The sequence below is a fragment of the Haliotis rufescens genome, unplaced genomic scaffold (genome assembly GCF_023055435.1).
Source record: "Haliotis rufescens isolate VD_foot unplaced genomic scaffold, xgHalRufe1.0.p SCAF_13, whole genome shotgun sequence".
NCBI classification, from domain to species: Eukaryota; Metazoa; Mollusca; class Gastropoda; order Lepetellida; family Haliotidae; genus Haliotis; species Haliotis rufescens.
Genome location: NW_025963813.1, coordinates 3366921 through 3386515, shown reverse-complemented (window position 1 = coordinate 3386515; position 19595 = coordinate 3366921). Strand labels below are relative to the sequence as shown.

The window sequence follows — 19595 nt, the reverse complement described above, 5'->3', positions numbered from 1 at the left end:
TCTACATTTTGAATTCATTATAATTTCTGAAATAAAACCTTAACATCAGATAGTGATATAAACGAATATGATCTATACTGTGATAAATAAATTATTAATTTCGTATTATGAATTAAATAAACTGAAATATGATAGTAAAAACAAATTATTTTAATCTGTTCGTGTGAAAAGGTAACGAGAGATCTAATCAACTCACTAACTTAACCATTTGTGAAAACAATCAAATATTCAAAGTTTAGGGGTTTGAACATGTACATTGAATGACAGACAAGAAAGCAACGCAATTATTAAATTATGAATCAAATTATGTTATAAATATAACAGAATATAAAGAAAATATAAGTTTAATTTCTCATTGTTGGAAGGTGTTTAATAAAATTCTGTGTTTGAGTGTTTGTTGTTAAACGCCGCACTCAGCAATATACCAGCTGTATGACGGTGGTTCGTAAATAATCCAGTCTGGACCAGACAATCCAGTTATCATCATCAAGAGCACCGATCTACGCAATTCGGATACGATGACATGCATCAACCAAGTCAGCGAGCCTGACCACCCGATAATGTGAGTCGCCTTTGCACAAGCATGGATTGTTGAAGGCCTATTCAAACCCCGATCTTCATGGGTATTTTTTTAATAATAAGGTACAATGAAATTATGTATATGACCATAATAAGTGTGTATAAGTAGATGGATAATATGTCCATACACGGCAATTAGATGGGTTAGACTGCAAATGGTTCAATGATGGGTTCTGTTACAAGTCCATATTTCAAGACACGTATTTGATATTCATAGCAACTCCACAAAAGCTACACAATGGCGACAAAACGGTACCAGCACCACAGATACCAATAATACATTTTCTGAACATGAGATACATATAATTACTTTAAAGTTAAAACATGTATCTAAATATAAAATTAGAAGGATTAAGAAGAAACACTTCCGACATTTTTCATATTTTATTTTCGTTTGGAGAGAGAAGTAGTGACTGGAATCTGATGGGTGTAAACAGGTTTTCTTTCCGCCCAGGCCTCACTGCAATGCTATAGCCCCAAATGAAACAAGCCTAGATGTTCAACAGGTTCAGGCTGAAATTTCCATCCCACTGGGGCTCCTTTTAAATTTAAATAATATTATAGTTTCTCGTTTTAATCAAAATAATATATTTTCAGAGACTAAGCGTTAGTCTAGCCGTGGGGTACAACTATCCAAAAGATCCCATGCATGTTTATATATCTTCAGACAGACTCTCCATGTTGCTATCGATATGTGTCAAAATACAAATGAATTAAATATTACAGCACTGGTGAATAGGTTATATGCGCATGTCAGCGTCGATCCTACAATATTCTTTTGCGCAAAATACATATATACTGATGAATTAACGTAGTAATACTACGCAAATATATGTCCAGATGTATGTACATCAGTATCATCTCGTGATCTTTATTCGTGCTTTAAGCTCTTTTTCTACAGGAGATTATGGGGTGTTACATCACACCAGAAAGCCAGTTCCAAATTCAAGTCATAATTTCATGGTCCGTCTTGTGTGTTGGAAACCAATATCGCAATATGGCAGAATATTGTTAAACGTGGTATTAACCCGATTACTTACATAATTATTCCATTTTCTTCATGCACGTTCTACAATCATCTACGAACGCTATCTATAAGGAGGTATATCTATATTCATCCAAATGTCCATACATATATGTCCAGATATATATGTATAAAACAAGTCGTCCTGCACTCTTCCTTAAAAGGTAAATGCTAAGCATTTCCTCTGTATGTATTTATATATATAAATATCGTTTTAATGTCAACGCTGATGTAGTGAACGTACCACAGACCTGATGCTAGAATAACATCTAATCTCTGAAAGGAACATATTTGACAGAAAACAAACAGTTATTAAACAATAGTTATAAAATATAATAAAAAGGAGCCGAGAGACCTTCTTCATTTTGCCCAATATTGGGCTGTATTGGACATATTTGTTTCGGGGTCTGTACGACAGACAAACCTGATGCTTTTAAGTATAAAGATAAGCAAGTACAGTTGTTGTATATATTCAAATATGTTCGTGATAACCCAACCTTGAAAAATATTGAAAGATGAGTGGTAACTATTTATGTCATTATTTCAAATTAGAATGATAACACATCAGGAAAGCATGGCACTTTAATATACGTATCTTGTCAACCCAATAGGTTTTTTTAAGTAAGCGCAGCATGTATATCGAGAGTAAAGGTTTGGTGCGTGACTTATCACACATTACTTTCAGAAAGTGTGCATATTCTGTTTAATCGGCAATAAATGACATAAGACGATTCATACGGGTAAATACGATTTACTTCAGAACTAGTATATATTACTTAAGGTTAGGGGAAAATGTAAAAATTATGTAATTAACAGAACTTTGCCGGGTTTAAAGGATTCGGGTCCTTGCTTGGGCTTTGTGTTGGACGTGTAGACGACATTTCCAGGTTTGACGTATCAATGACCAAAATGATGTCTGATGCAATTCTCTGCCTTTTCGGGTGAACAATTTGCTTGCCTTTGCGGGTGCCACTAGTGGATCGGAATGAGCTCGCGTTTTTGCGAGCACCCAGTGTCATCATTTTTATGGTGAATCATGAAACATGCTCCTGATCTTGTCGTAATCGTGCAGTTGGCGCTACTTTTGGCAAGGGTTTCTTATGGTAATGAGTGAGTGAGTGAGTATGGTTTTACGCCGCTTTTAGCAATATTCCAGCAATATCACGGCGGGGAACACCAGAAATGGGCTTCACACATTGTACCCATGTCGGGAATCGAACCCGGGTCTTCGGCATGGCGAGCAATGCTTTAACCACTAGGCTACCCGGCCGCCCCTTCTTATGGTAATGGAAATGCTTATGTCGCTTTTGTTGACTGATAAACATGAAAAGATATAATGTTAGTGTATATGGTCATGTAATTAAGAAACAAACGACGAGTGGGAGTTGTTTATTGTACGATAAACAACGACCACGACTCGTTTATTTCTATATGAGATATCCACATTATTTACAGCCTCTTTTAAGGGTGTTAAATTAGGTAAAAGTACACGTTTTAAAATATTTACCCGTACTTAAATAATGATGACTCCTTGAATAGAATCGGACCGCGGCCATGCCAGATAAATCCATTTTATGAACAGGAGGGTTTGAATTTGATCTTTCTTTTGGTCTTTGGTCATATTCTCACAATTTTCTCGTCGATTATCTGTACCTTTTCTCCCGATACCGATTGTCATTTCGCTCTCACTTTCGGATGCGATTGTTCGGGCACTGTCTTTATCTACCTTCCCCAGCTACATCTATTGGAAACAACACACTAGACACATACCTCTCAAAAATAAGGTCAAATTTACGACGTTTTCAAGTTGCGAGTGCATGTTCTAATCTCCATAAATGACGTCATGATAGAACAATGTTTTATCGTGAATTAAATATCGCTTCATTCTTTGTTCTTTGCGATTTATCGCGTAGCTATCTTATATCATCAAGTATCAATTTCTCATTGCTTTATCATGACGTATCCGTGTCATAGCCAATCATGTAGCAATGGCATACACAAATATCGTTGACTTCGACGTAGAATAGTGTCATGAAATATGATTATCCTTTGGTGTGCAATATTTCTGGTTGATAAATCAAACATATTCATACTTTTAAGAATAGCGACTATACATTATTATATCACTTATCAGGTCTCTGTAACATTTGCAAAATAATATAAATTTAAAAATACAACTGAACCTAAATGTACGCATGTTGTAATATCCTTAAGTTGCTGCGTTTGGCATTAAACAACAAACAAACAAAACATAATATCTTTAAGAATTATGTTAACAATTCCTGTGCTAAAAATATCTTCCACAATCTCCATACCTCTTTCTCTATGTTTAATATGAAAACATAATCTGAAGGAATAATAATGATAATAGCATAATAATATCATTATTTATGTTACTTATCCTCAACTGAAGTAGTCCTCCACACTATACATTCAGTGATGAAGTCCATGAACATATTAACTATGTAACATACATTAATGGAAATTAGAGGAACAGTTGAAGTTAGCAAATGATATTATTCGGTCGAACGTGTATCAGCCAATACTACATTATTGAATTGTGAGTCTTCGGTGATTTTTGAAAGGCTACTCTCACAAATGTCATGACGCATTTTAAGCCAGGGTTCTATACTCGCATTAATGTGCTGACTTATTATTGCGTTAATTTCATGATTTACAGTATTCATGAAGAACATTTCACTTTGGACCAACAGTGGGAATTGTGACTATCGACTTGCTAAATATTTTTGATATTCATGCTAGCTCAAATGATCTATTGGTTTGATTTATTGTTATGGTATCCACAAAATAAGTAGGATTTTTTTCCGTTTTGTTGAAATAAAACTGAATTATATTTGCTGTTTACATACCAAAGTTTGCCAAATTGTTACAAAATGTTTGGCCACAGCAAGGCACCACAACATATTGTGCTAGGCACGGTACAACTGGAATGATGGAGGGCCGTATTCCTCCTTGTGGGTGACCTGCTTGGCAATATGGGACGGGAAAACTGCAGGGGGTGAGGGAACAGTTGATGGTACAGACAGATAAGAGAGATCATTTTACAAATGTGAAACCTCATTCCACAAAGGAAGAGGCGAAAGCTGAAACTTGGTCAGATCACGGACGTAAATACAATCTATATACGTCTTTGGTCAGATTAACAGAACAAAGGCAGTTATTTCTAGTTTCTTACTGATACTCGATGATACCTTTAATGAAACAATTAATGTGAATGTGTGTGTGTGTGTGTCTCTCTGTGTGTGTGTGTGTGTGTGTGTGTGTGTGCGTGTGCGTGCGTGCGTGCGTGCGTGCGTGCGTGCGTGTGTATGTGAAGAAGAAGAAGTAGAAGAATTGTACAGCATAAAAATGACTACGTAGTTCGAATAGGTATGTGGAATGCCCGGTCAGTATGACCTTTGAGACACTACATTTTCAGTCATTAAAATCCGTAACACATTTTTTTTAGTAAAAGAAAACACTACAAGTGAGTGAAACAAAAGACATCAGAACAGGCACACCATGTCCCCCAACCCCAAGTCTGCATGTATCAAAGCTCATACCTGCCACATACCTCACAACGCATGCATGCACGCACGCACGCACGCACGCACGCACGCACGCACGCACGCACGTACACACACACACACACATACACACATCGCATTCTTCTTTCCCCACCATTATGTCTACGTCAGGATCCATGCGCATGCTTACATACATAATCCATCCTCCCACCATTCCCCAACATCCATCGAACAATAACTATATCCGCCCTCATGTATCGGTATTCGTGCTTACATACATTCACCCTCCTACCATTCCCCTATATCCATCGCACTATAACTATGACTATAACCGCCTTCGTGCATCCGCACTTATGTTTACATTGCATTGCATGCATCGAATTACACGTTTAAAATATCGTAAATATTTTACAATATGTACATATTAAATATCAGCAAACAGAGATTATCATAACGCAATAGATTTCATTCGTCAAAACATCACAGAAGAAGGGCAGCCTGGAATTTTCCAATGGCATCAGAATGCACTTAGAAGTTCAACTGGTCAGGAGGTGAGAGTTGCGGAAGATTACGATAAACTTACAGATCTCCATTTCGAATATCTAAAGTGTGAATAAAGATCACAGCTTGCTATGACGTGTACTGCATTCCTGCAGATTTAGCAATGTCATCAGCTATAAAATTTATGTTTAAATGCTCAAGTAGACAAAGACCCAAATGTTTATAGGCATGACCATATTATATTCTAAGCAAATATCTCCACATTTAAAAACAAAGCTAGATTGAGTCTTTGAAGGGCATTAAGAAGTGATACACATAAGGAAAAAAATATGAATGTCAACGTCTTTATTATGAGGAACACAACGTTTCGGTGTATATACTCACTCCTTCATCGGGTGAATAAATGCTATGAGGCAGAGAACATATACATGTACCTGTAAGAACAACAAAAGTAAAAAGATAGCAAAGGAGGAAACGTAACAAGGGGCGATTGGGTGCCTCACTCACAGTGTGGGCTCAAATCCCGGACGGACCACTAGGCTAACCAATTTATGTAACTCTGTAAACTGACTCTTTTGACCTCACATACAATAACTTCTTTGCATCTGAATTTATTTATTTTTTTGGTTCGCTGTTTAACGCCGCACTCAGCAATATTCCAGCTAAATGACGTCGGTCTGTAAATAGTCGAGTCTGGACCAGACAATCCAGTGATTGGAATCATGAACATCGATCCACGCAATCAGCGAGCCAGACCACCCGATCCCGTAAATCGCCTTTTATGACAAGCATAGTCGCTTTTTACGGCAAGCATGGGTTGCTGAAGACCTATTCTACCCCGGATCTTCACGGGTGGCTTCTGAATTAATAATTACCCATCTGAACTGTGAGAAACAAGGCGCAGGGTCTCCATAACGTACATCCAACGTAGGAATATCCCTTCATGTGTCACAGTTCTGCTCTCCGAACGATACTGTAACACTGCGTCTGTATACAGCCACTTGGAATGTCCAACATTCCTGTCCCGTGCGTGCACATGTTTAGAATAGTTCCAATGGTTAATATCATACCAACATCGCTCTGAGGCCTGTGTTTATAACTACAATTGGCATGTGCAGCAATAACCAGATCGTATCCAGCCAATCTTTGTTCTCTGCGGGAATTGTCAAACCATCTGCTGAGGCGATTTAATGGTTTGATGACTCCATCCTTTTGTCAGTATTTCAAATGGCACCAATCACTATGACTACGGGAAACGTAAATAGAGAATCTCACCCGAATGTACTTTTAAATCAAATATATCAACATGATTCGATAAATGTTTAAACGTTATCACACCCCCAAAGATGGTATCACATGATATGGAGCTTGAACAATGGTCAAAAGTCATAAGCATTATGTTAAAAGGAATAAGTTCAATGAATCTACAATCTATACTATACTTGCGAAATATCAACAATGTAAATAATTCAATCCAAAGTATTTGCATAATGTAATATTTCATTGCTCTAAGTACATACATGTAACATTATTATCATATTTGTAATATCCGGCACTATTGGAGTTCATCCATCCATCCGTCTATCCATCCATCCATCCATCCATCCATCCATTTACTCAACGCTCAATTTTGTCAACCCTAGCCGACAAAAGTTAAAAAAAACCTCTGAGGCTTGTCATGCGGTTTTTAACTTTTATCGACGAGTGTTGATATGTTTGATAAAAAAAAGACATGAAGTTGAGATTCTAGTTATAATCCAAAATCAAAATAAGTTATGTCATTTGATTGTGACGTCATGGTGACGATGGCGTCACAAGTCTAAAGCATTGTGATGCAATTTCAATCTTACACCTGTGGAAGCCAGTGTTATATGATAAAAGAGCAATTACGTCAGAATGTTACCCCTGCTGTTTCTAACCACTGTTTAAATAACAAAACTCCTTTCTAGTTGATTATAAAACCCTAAGTATACTTCTAACAAAGGAAGACAAGCGTTTCCGTTACTTAACACTGTAAGAGTTTCAGAAAATCGGAAACGTTCCTCGATGGTGATGGAGCGGTGTGATAGCCAAGTGGTTACGCAGCTCTCTCGTCTCGCCGAAGGTCCGGGTCGAGCGAGTGAGTGAGTTGGGTTTAACGCCGCTTTTAACAATATTCCAGTTATATCGCGGCGTGTCAGCTTAATGTGGGAGGAAAGCCAGAAGTGATGCAGGTCTCAGACGTTTACCACTTCGGTGAAACCCACGAACACGGGTATGGTGCTGACAAACCTAGAAACATAATCGGGGCGAACCGGGATTCGAACCCACAATCATAGGTTTCTTGCATGCTCAAGGACGCAACTCTGCACAGCGAATCGCGGCGCCTTAGACGACTGGGCCACCCGTGCCCTTGGTCCGGGTCGAAGGCCGTGATGTTGCAAAAAGGAGTCAAACCCTACTCACTCTATGGCGTGATATGAATAAGTGAGTCAGTCAGTCAGTCAGTGAGTAAGTGAGTGAGTCAGTGAGTCAGTCAGTTAGTGTGTATTCCAGAAATACTACGTCGCAGTACACAAAGAATAGACCCATGTCGGGATTTGAACCTGGTTCTTCAGTGTGAGGAGCTAACCCTCTATCCACTTGGCCATTATACTTAGCAAATATTAGCAAATAGGATTATTTAATAATTTTCGGAAAGAAACACACTGGTGTTTCTTTTTAATATGTAAGAAATTATCAGTTTGGCTTTCTTAAACAGATTACATAAGTGATATCCATTGTGGTTTAACATTGATCGGAGACTTCCATCTAAGATCGGTAAGTCTGTGAGCAAGACGCCGCGAAATGTCAATAGGTTGAAAGCCTCGTTACTAGCCATTTCATTCTTAGTTGTACACATTAATAGCAAAGACCGCTTCCGTGGTCTAGTGGTAGAGCGTTCGCCCGGTGAGCGGTTCGTCCGGGTTTCGATCCCCGGCCGCGTCATACCAAAAGAAGTTAAAAGAAGGGACTTGTTGTTACCCTGTCTCGGCATTAGGGGGCTAAAACAAGGACTGGTCGGATCGGCGTCAGTATACTGTGTCTGAGTGGGGTATTCATGTTAAACTGCGGCATGGTATCTCAGTGTGCTGGCACTATAAATCGGCATCAGTCCGGACTAGTACAAGCAGACACACACACGCACGCACGCACGCACGCACACACACACACACACACGTGCATGCACGTCGCTATATAAGTGCAATAATCTTGGAAGCGACGTTAAACCGCATTTCACCACACCTCACCTCACATTTACAGCATAACAGTTTATCCCAATCTGCAACAAATTGCGCTGAGGAGACGGACACAGTGTGATACTCCAGAGGAAATAGGTTGAACCTGTGATAAGGCCGATGTGTTCGGGAAGGGGTGAATTGAAATATAACAGGAAAGCAATCCGAGATATATTTTTCTCGTCCGTGGTGTCCGAGTTCCGAATGCAAACAACATCTTTTGAGGAACAATGTTTGAAATTATGGTGAATTTGTATTGTTTGCTTGTTCTACGTACCGTGGGACCGTATTTACATTTCATCACAATAGCATCGCCTCTTGACAATATAAATAAACACCCTCAACATTTATGTAACTTACAGAGGCGTGAATGAGGGTGTTTGGTTTAACGCCGCTTTGAACGGTAGTTCAGTCACATCACGGCGCGTCAGCTTGATGTGGAAAGAAAGCCTCAAGTGATGCAGATCTTAAGCGTCGACAACTCAGCTGAAACCCACGAGCAAAGGGCATAATGCTGACAAACCTAGAAATATAATCAAAGCGAATTTGATATCCGAACCAACGATCAGGTTCCTGGCACGACAAAGGTACGCAACTATGCATTGCGTAGAACACCCTTAGACGACAGGGCCACCAGTAAGCTGGGCCCGTCTCTAATAACACAACATAGGCATAGGGAGTCGAGAACCAGCTAAGGGGCAGTGATGAACTGGTTTCACTGACGCCAAGTCGCCATGTGACTTTGTGACTACCGGATCTCAATCTCCGCCAGCTCTTCTTGTGTTGGACTCTGATAGTGACTGAAGGCCCCTGGTCCTACTCAGCCACATTCAAACGTTTCATAATTCTACAACCCCCCATATTTCTATTAGTATATAAAGTACTTGTCACCTTAATTTCCAAACAGAGTTCCACGAGGTGGAAGCCCAAAGATCGGTTTCCGGAATCTTCCGAATATCTTCGGAAGTGAATCGGAATATCCAATAACGACAATGCAAACCTCGTGGAATAAAATACCGGCCATGTTGAGATGATTGACTGTAAAACTGACAATAACATATTGTTCATCTCACCTGGCTTCCGCGTGAGACCCCTTCCTGTAATGAATGCCATGCAAGCTTGACCGGCCAACGCGTCCGTTATACAGCCACGGGACCTTCAGTTCAGAGTCCCCCATCTCGTCCCCCTTACCCCCCATTGTATAACACTCGTATACCCTGGGTAGGTAATATACTATAGTACAACTCGGACACCTGCTCTATCCCAGGACTTACAGATTAGCGTAATTCCGGACTCAATGAAAAAAAGATTGCCGTTATCATGTCTCTCCAAGTGATAATGGCCAAGTGGAACGTATACCCCTACTCTATTTCTCCGATAACGAGAAAAGGTTATTTGGTGTATGTTGCGAGTATAACAGTCTAGAAAAGGTGACGACATACCTTCAAACTGACCAGAAAAGCCGATCAGGTCCCTGATCAACAAAGTTAGTGAGTGAGTTTGATTTAACACAGCTTTGTACAGACCAGTTACACCACGCTGTGTCAGATTGATGTACAGGAAGCCCGAAGTGAGGCAGGTTGAGAGCTCAGACAGTTACCCCTTGATGAAACCCACGGATAGGGTGATCACAAAGGTAGAAACATAATGAGGACAAATATGGGATTCGAACCTATCACCATATGTTTCTGGTCCCCCTAAGGGATGCAACTTAGACGACAGGGCCACCCGTGCTGCATCATGGTCTTCGCTAGGATGCACATAATCATTCTATATTAAGGTGGGACTTAAGGTTCTGTGCTTAAACAACAACGCGTTAAATATCAGACACGTTCAAACATACACGTTATTATTTCGAGATTAATCACTGTTATTTCAAATTTATATTATCCGACTAATTTGACTGATGATTTTCATCATCATCATCATCATCATCATCATCATCATCATCGTGACTGGTAAACAAAAACCAACCCATCAAATCATTAAATCATGGCATTGCGCATTAAGTGAGCTTAAGATCTTTTATTTTCCAAATTCGAAAACTGTAAGACTTTTCATAACTTACTTTTGTGCCTACATTTGATGTAAAACACAACCAAAATATAAGTTAACAACACACATATGAAAATGCGGATTATTCTTTCACCGTGTAATAATGCCAATGACACATAACGTCTTGCATTTACATGGTAAGAAACATTTCTCGACTAACATTCAGTCAATGGGCTGTTTCATCACACAATACAGTTCTCTCCCCTGTTGAGCTGCCGAGATTTGCATTTTAATAATCGAGATTGGTTTTGGTTTTATAACGGACATATATTCCATAGTCATTGTACAGGACTAAAACACTTCTATCACCTCCTTCGTTGATGCTGGTTATTTTACAAGTAACGCGAAGCAGCACGTCAAATGCGGCAGAAAGTTATCAAACAAATTCAACGAACACAGTCAGCTGGTGCGTTAAGCATTAGTTCGGTTCAAGTCTTCCTCCTGGTTCAATGACCACGCTGAACTGTTGCATGATAAATTTCAATAAGATTTAAACAAGTTAAAGTATTCAAATGCTCACCAGGTGTAAATTTAATGAAGCACTTTTTCTCTACATAAGGAGTTTCAAATGAACGTTAGGTCTGCGCCCCTCATGGTCAATAAGATGAACAATGACTACCAATAAGATGAACAGTGACTACCAATAAGGCGAACAGTGACTACCAATAAGATGAACAGTGACTATCAATAAGATGAACAGTGACTACCAATAAGATGAACAGTGACTACCAATAAGATGAACAGTGACTACCAATAAGATGAACAATGACTACCAATAAGATGAACAGTGACTACCAATAAGATGAACAGTGACTATCAATAAGATGAACAATGACTACCAATAAGATGAACAATGACTATCAATAAGATGAACAGTGACTACCAATAAGATGAACAATGACTACCAATAAGATGAACAGTGACTACCAATAAGATGAACAATGACTACTAGTAAGATGAACAGTGACTACCAATAAGATGAACAGTGACTACCAATAAGATGAACAGTGACTACCAATAAGATGAACAGTGACTACCAGTAAGATGAACAATGCTTTTCAATAAGATGAACAATGACTATCGATAAAATGAACAATGACTATCAATAAGATGAACAGTGACTATCAATAAGGCGAACAGTGACTATCAATAAGATGAACAGTGACTACCAGTAAGATGAACAATGACTACCAGTAAGATGAGCAATGACTATCAATAAGAGGAACTATGATTATCAATAAGATGAAGAGTAACTATCAATAAGATGAACAATGACTACCAACAATAAGATTAATGACTGTCAATAACATGAAAAGTGACCATCACTTGAGTGATTATTACATATGTGTGTAAGTCCCCCTTTTATTTAGTTAAAGTCACAGGGAGTGCTGCAAATCAGACAGAACAGCGACCTGTTCCCAATTATAAAAGGGGCACCCTACCTTTCTTCGTGACTGTTCCCCATTGCTTGCAGTCCAAACGTGTACTCTCTGAACGAAGTCATGCTAGAGCACCTGTCGGGTATATGTCCAGACTGACCACCTCGGAACCTGCCCTGTGCTGCCGGAGCCTTGCATTAGTATGTCCAGAAGGGCACTTGGACTTGTTACAATGTTAACTAAACTGTAAGGTTGTTGACTGCACGTTGTTATACCAAACACAATGGAGCTGTGTGTTGTGATATCATTAAGGGACGAGACGCTGCTCTCGAGCGCACCTGCCCCATGGATCGACTGAACGAAATGAGTATTGTCGTGTTGTGTTGCCCTTGTGTTTGAACTTGGAATTGTTTGTGTTTAATATATAGAAAACAAACCTGTGGCTTCGTAGTTCCGATATTCGCAGAGTGTGAAGAGAAAAGCCGTTAATAGACTTTCAAAAAAGAAAACGGTTAACAGCCAACCTTGGTGGCTGATCTGGGCTTGCGCACAATTACCGGGATAGGTTGGTTTTGAGTTTGTTTTGACTAGCGGCCTCCTCGTGATCATTACCAACGTTCGTTCGTCATCAATAACAGAATTATCGTCGCCCCATGTTACACCGTTTGAGTAAACCGCGAGCTGATTTACGACCTGAATCTGTCTAAACAATTACTTGAAATTTCACCTTCTAGTAACGCAATAGTGTTATACTCTAAAGACGATGAGAGGCTGGAAGCAGTCAGGCGACTCGGGTATTAATATCGTTAAGTATCATCCACAGCTGTTATAGTGTTTCTTTGATGAAATAACAAAACCAGATGCTGATGGTGTGTGAAGTACTCAGTGGTTGTTCGATCCTTCAATCCGTGTAAAGTCGCCGTGTAATATTAGTCCGGTGGCAAAGTGCAGTTCTCGTGGAATTGTCTCGGAATCCTTGTAAACGCCGATAGGTCTGTAGACAATTGCAACGGATATGTTATGTTTTTTCCCGCCGTGTGTCAAGCAATGAAAGAAACATGTTTACACCCACCACCACCACCACTACTACTACTACTACTACTACTACTACTACTACTGCTACAACTGCTATTATTATCATTAAAGCTACTACAATTTACAACTACAACAACCACATCTACTACTTCTACACCGAAACTAATTAAATGTATTTTTTTCTTTCCAATACTACTACTACTACTACTACTACTACTACTACTACTGCTACAACTGCTATTATTATCATTAAAGCTACTACAATTTACAACTACAACAACCACATCTACTACTACTACACCGAAACTAATTAAATGTAATTTTTTCTTTCCAATACAACAATGAGCTGTCCAAGGCTTGCTTACCGCTTTTCTGCGAGCAGATTAAAACCATATCGGGCGCCATGTTTGACAACACCTTGCATCCTTGTAATGACAGATGAGTGGCGCTTGTACGGTGTACAGGGGGGCGGAGAAGGGAGGGGGGAGGATGGAAGGGAACGAGAGAGAGAGAGAGGGGGGGAGGGGGGGAGCGTGGAGAGGACGGAAAAGGTATCTAATTAACGTCAGACAACAACAAATGATTAAGCTTGTTCTCTGTAAACCGTAAATACTCCAGTGACAACCAATGACGAATAGAAGCCGGCTTTCAACGGCGTGCGAGTTGGGTTTAAACCCCGCTTTCAACAGTACTTCATATTTGACAAGGCGCGTCAGCTTCATTTTGTCAGAAACCAAGAAGTGGCGCATAATGACATGATCGAAGACGTTTTTCATTTCAAGCAACAAATCGCACAGTACGTTGCTGAATAGATTCACATTTAGTCTATGAAATTTTATATTACACAATACCCTTCTCGACTCTAAACTTAAACAAATAATTTTCCGTGATGCTGATTTCATGTGGAATAATACTAGCTTGAGCTGGCTGGACTTGCCTTTCGTATACATGTCTAGATTGGGTTTTTTTTGTCATAAAATAAATATATTCCACAGTCATGGTGCAGGACTAATTGCTAAACAAAGATCAAAATCGGACATGTCCAGGATTCAAGCTAATCATAAACGGCTATTGGCACGAGGAAAGGCCACAGCCAAACATTTCCACCTGGGCAAAAACATAGCGACTACACCAACAAAACACAAACACTTTTCACATTATTTGTTGTCTCGATGCGCGTTCTGACTGCCAGGTGGATTATATAAATAAAATCATATCAACAAACTCCCTTCCATATTCATAAGAAATCTCTGCTAAAAAAGGCGTCCATTGTTCGATTTAGACTACATCATGAGCAAGTGTGTATGAATCACTATCAAACAGGTGTTCGCGAAAAAGTAAGCGTATCCTGCTCCACCGGAGGGACACGTCACAAACACACGCAAAAGCAGGTAAATTGGTCACCTGAAACAATCGGTAACATATGCTACATGTCAAAAAAGGGAATTGTATTGGACATCATTTTTGTCACTGATGAGTCAGATCTGGAAATGTCCTCCACATGTCTGCCATAAAACGTTTTGAAAGCTTTGCCGAGACATGGAATGTTGTAGCCTTGATCAAACAACGTTTGTGCACGAGTCGCACGACGCTCTTTGAAATCTTCATAGAAAAGTATGCTCGATTGTACCTCAAAAACCGTGAAGTGTAGAGACCAAAGGCTATTGCTCGACAAAAAGAGAAAGTTGACGTCGACCCTCTTGTCATACAGTCTTGTGGAGAGATTGTTTAGGCATGCAATATGAAAATGAAGGAAATCTCTGGGCTCCATTTTATCATATTTTAAAACTATATTTTTACAACTGTTTTTTTCTGTTCGGCCTTACAAACAAGCAAACAATTGTGATGTGACAAGCAAGTGACGTCATGGTATCCGTACATGGCTATAACTATTTTCGCAAATGAAAAATTGTATTGTGTAGAAATCAACTGTCAAGCGAGCGTTTTTAGTAATATGGGGTTCGAACAGACAACCAGCCGATCCACGCAGCTAAGGGACACAACGCCGCACGGCAAACTACAGCGTCTTGGACGATTGAAAAGATAGTGAATGATGGCGCCTCACGCCGCCTACAGCACTTGGAGATCAACACATGTTTCTCCCTAAGTTAACGTGATACAGATGCATGTCATAAAAGCAATTTATTTCCTTATTTAAGATGGTTTTAGGAGGGGGAAATTATGAACATTAAAAAATTGGACACAAATAAACGTGTGGGGATATTTCTGGATTTCAACTTTAGAAGAAACAAAGACCCTCCTATAGGCGTTTCTTGCCATCAAAAGAAAGTCTATTGAGAGCCCAAGGGATGTCCAATTACTGTGCTACCTAGATATGGTGTGTCCATTTGTATACACGATTTCTACGTTTTTATAGCTTATTTCGAGTTTTTTCTTGCACTTTTAAAATTTACAATAAATACCCTGAAACGGGTTTATTTGAACTAAACCCCTTGCCATACCCGTTCCTCTAAATGTTCTCGTGGTTCAAGTCTTGTAAGAAACTCTTGGACTGACACTCAGTCCCGAAAATATATAATTTCGATAGAATCAAACAACTCTATTAACACTGAAACGGAGCCCCAGGAGCTGGGAGATTCGGCCTGAACCTGTGGAACATCTAGACTTGCTTCATTTCGGGCTATAACATTACAGTAAGGGCTGGACGAAAGGGAAAATAATAAGGTTCAGGGAGTGTAAGACAGACTATCATAAGGCATGTAACGTCACTTTAAAAAAAGCTCGTGAAAGATAACATGGAAAATTAATGCATTTTCTTCACATTGTTCAATCATTATTTATAAATTGCCGGGCAAAAGAAAGTATACACCCATGTTTGATGGTGGCTAAAACTTATACAAACAAGAAATGGTTATTCGATAGTGATGTATTTAATACAGGTATGAAAGTTGTGTTTTTGACCTCAATTTGCATGTGTGTGTTATTGTTTTCAGCCCTTTTGATAACGTTGGTAATTTTTTGTCTCAAACAATTTCAAGCGTATAGTTGCTTATGCCTGACTGTTTCTATTGATAATGACAGTGAGTTTATAATGTGTGTGTGCGTGTGTGTGCGTGTGTGTGCGTGCGTGTGCGTGTGTGTGTCTTTGTGTCTCGTTGTGTGCATATATTTAATTTACGAAATAAACGACTCGTGGTCCCAAAAATCCTGTGCATAAAATGGACTTGTCCGACATTGTCGAGGTCGGATTTTATTCAGGGAGTTATCGTTATATAATACGGGTAAATATTTTTAAAGCTTGTACATTTTATCATCCTTAAAGAGACAGTACATAATGTTGATATCTCATATAAGAAATATACGACTAGTGGAAGTTGTTTATCGTACAATAAAACACTCCCTGTCCATCCGGGTACCTTGGATCGTCGGTCATACCCACGGTACCCGGATGTGGTCAAGATGTCTTCCACTGCCCGCGCCTCTGCCTCGCGACGGGCCGTTGTTATAGGGAGAATAATGACGCTAATATCTACTGAGATAACACGTTACTCCGTTTTCTTCGTGTACCTTAAACGCATCAAGGAGATTTAACGTGGATTTGACACACGGACACGACGAGGCCGAGAAATTATCACATTATCGTCCATGAAGTCTGCAAGCAAAAGAAAACAGCAACGACTAAATGTCAATTCCCGGCAGAATTAATTCATTTGAAGCTGGTGTAGACGCCGGAAAACTACAAATTCTGCCCTCCCTGTGTACGAGTGCTGTTACACGCCAGTCAAGGAGTCCGCAGATGGAACCTTATTAATACCAGCTTTTGAGGTGTTAAATATGAAATATTGGGGCTAATATCGCTCCCACGCACGTCATGTGACTTCCTCGTTTTAGCGCGTTTCCTTGAATGTCCAAAACGTAAAGTTGCAGTTTTGCAATCATTTAAAGCAACAGATAACGCAATGTCATGGCTGAAAAAAGGTACAAGAAAATGTCAATTTAAAAAAATAATGCTGTGTCTCCCGAAGCGCGTTATATCGAAGTGGTAATATGTGACAAGAGTATTAAATCGAAGAAGATGATTTGGCCAATAAGAAGGGATTTGATGTTACAAGCGAAATGTCATAGCAAGAATTACACACAGACTGACTCGAAGTGGTTCCATCAAATCTTGTATCCAACAATTAAATCAAAGCCGAAAATAGCGCGAATGTCGGCATGTCCCCATACAGGCCTGTCGTGGTCGATCGTCCTGAAGAAATTTCTTCAACAATTTCCGCTGTTTTCATTGAAATGGCGCGAACTTATCAATCAGACAAATCGAATAAATTTGCTGCAGTTCCTGGAGTATTTGATCTTTTTGAATTCCGGATATGTGACTGTAAATGCTACAATGCAAATAATAATACGCGCCTCTGCAAGAAGAAGACGGGTGAGGGGGATCTATATGCCTGTACTCCATATCGCGTGTGTTGCCTTTTTAACCGCATTGAATGGTCTATACTTGGAATTCAGTTTTCTAAAATACGAAAAAAATAACATCAAAATGCTTTTACGGTTTTCAATATGGAAGAAATACGTCGACATTTGAAAACTGTATATCTTTTTCCCTTTTTATGATTCTGAATACAGGATGCCCGTGAAGATCCGGGTTACAGTTGGTCTTCAGCATCCCACGCATGTCGGGAGATCAGGCTCTGTGACTTGGTTGATGCATGTCATCATATCCTAATCGCAAAGAATAAGGCTTAGTTTCAGAAAATATATTACTTAGATATTTTCGCAAGAGAACGTTAAGTTGGCAACTCTTATATGATAATAACTACAAGAGCCGTTGTCATAGATACCACAGAGACAACATCCCTCCAATTGACAATGCAACCCACGTACACATGTAGACCTGTATATTGTACTGTCCTGCTTGCCCTGTACAACATCCACTGGTCGCTGACACGTGTATGTATTCGCTGGACTTGCCATATTTGTATGAGCGACCAATTGTTAACGTACTCAAAAACAGAAGCTGAGTTAGCTCTAATCAACGCTCTTCGTCTTTAGTTTGTGTTATTTTGTCTATGCAGGAAGAAAAGGAGACTGGACGACGTGTAGCATGCTAATATGGTTCTTGATACATCAGCTGCCTGATGACAAACATGGTCACCTGGCTACTCCCCAGGGAGCTGAGAATGTATATCGAGTTCACACTGATCCATTGACCGGGGCAATAATGTAGCCTGTTGAGCATGCATGTGGTTTAGGTATTTAGAAATGAGACACAACAACAACGTAACTACGTGCTCCGGAGTCCTAACATCGCCGTAACCACGTGGTTCAGAGCCCCAACAACAACGTAACTAAGTGCTCCAGAGTCCCAACAACAACAACGTAACTACGTGCTCCAGAGTCCCAACAACAACGTAACTACGTGCTCTATAGTCCCAACAACAACGTAACCACGTGCTTCAGAGTCCCAACAACAACGTAACTACGTGCTCCAGAGCCCCAACAACAACGTCACTACGTGCTCCAGAGCCCCAACAACAACGTAACCACGTGGCTCAGAGCCCCAACAATAACGTAACTACGTGCTCCAGAGCCCCAACAATAACGTAACCACGTGCTCCAGAGTCCCAACAACAACGTACCTACGTGCTCTATAGTCCCAACAACAACGTAACTACGTGCTTCAGAGTCCCAACAACAACGTCACCACGTGGCTCAGTGTCCCAACAACAACGTAACTACGTGCTCCAGAGCCCCAACAACAACGTCACTACGTCCTCCAGAGCTCCAACAACAACGTCACTACGTCCTCCAGAGCCCCAACAACAACGTCACTACGTCCTCCAGAGCTCGAACAACAACGTCACTACGTCCTCCAGAGCTCCAACAACAACGTCACTACGTCCTCCAGATCCCCAACAACAACGTAACTACGTCCTCCAGAGCCCCAACAACAACGTCACTACGTCCTCCAGAGCCCCAACAACAACGTCACTACGTCCTCCAGAGCCCCAACAATAACGTCACTACGTCCTCCAAAGCTCCAACAACAACGTCACTACGTCCTCCAAATCCCCAACAACAACGTCACTACGTCCTCCAGAGCCCCAACAATAACGTCACTACGTCCTCCAGAGCCCCAACAATAACGTCACTACGTCCTCCAGAGCCCCAACAACAACGTCACTACGTCCTCCAGAGCCCCAACAACAACGTCACTACGTCCTCCAGAGCCCCAACAACAACGTCACTACGTCCTCCAGAGCCCCAACAACAA

At 40.2% G+C, this 19595-nt stretch overlaps 1 protein-coding gene across 2 annotated transcripts in view; it reads right to left on the bottom strand.

Annotated features, from left to right (window-relative positions):
• The window catches only part of LOC124116915 (neprilysin-like), a 76898-nt gene that overhangs the window by 36284 nt on the left and 21019 nt on the right, over nt 1-19595 (bottom strand). The window contains exon 1 of one of the 2 annotated variants that reach the window (XM_046478549.2): nt 12386-12633. The exons of the other annotated variant lie outside the window; for it this stretch is intronic. Coding sequence (XP_046334505.2) covers nt 12386-12447 — 62 coding nt within the window. The 5' untranslated portion in view covers nt 12448-12633. Of the gene's footprint in view, nt 1-12385; nt 12634-19595 lie in introns of those variants that run through there. 2 annotated transcript variants of the gene reach the window in all.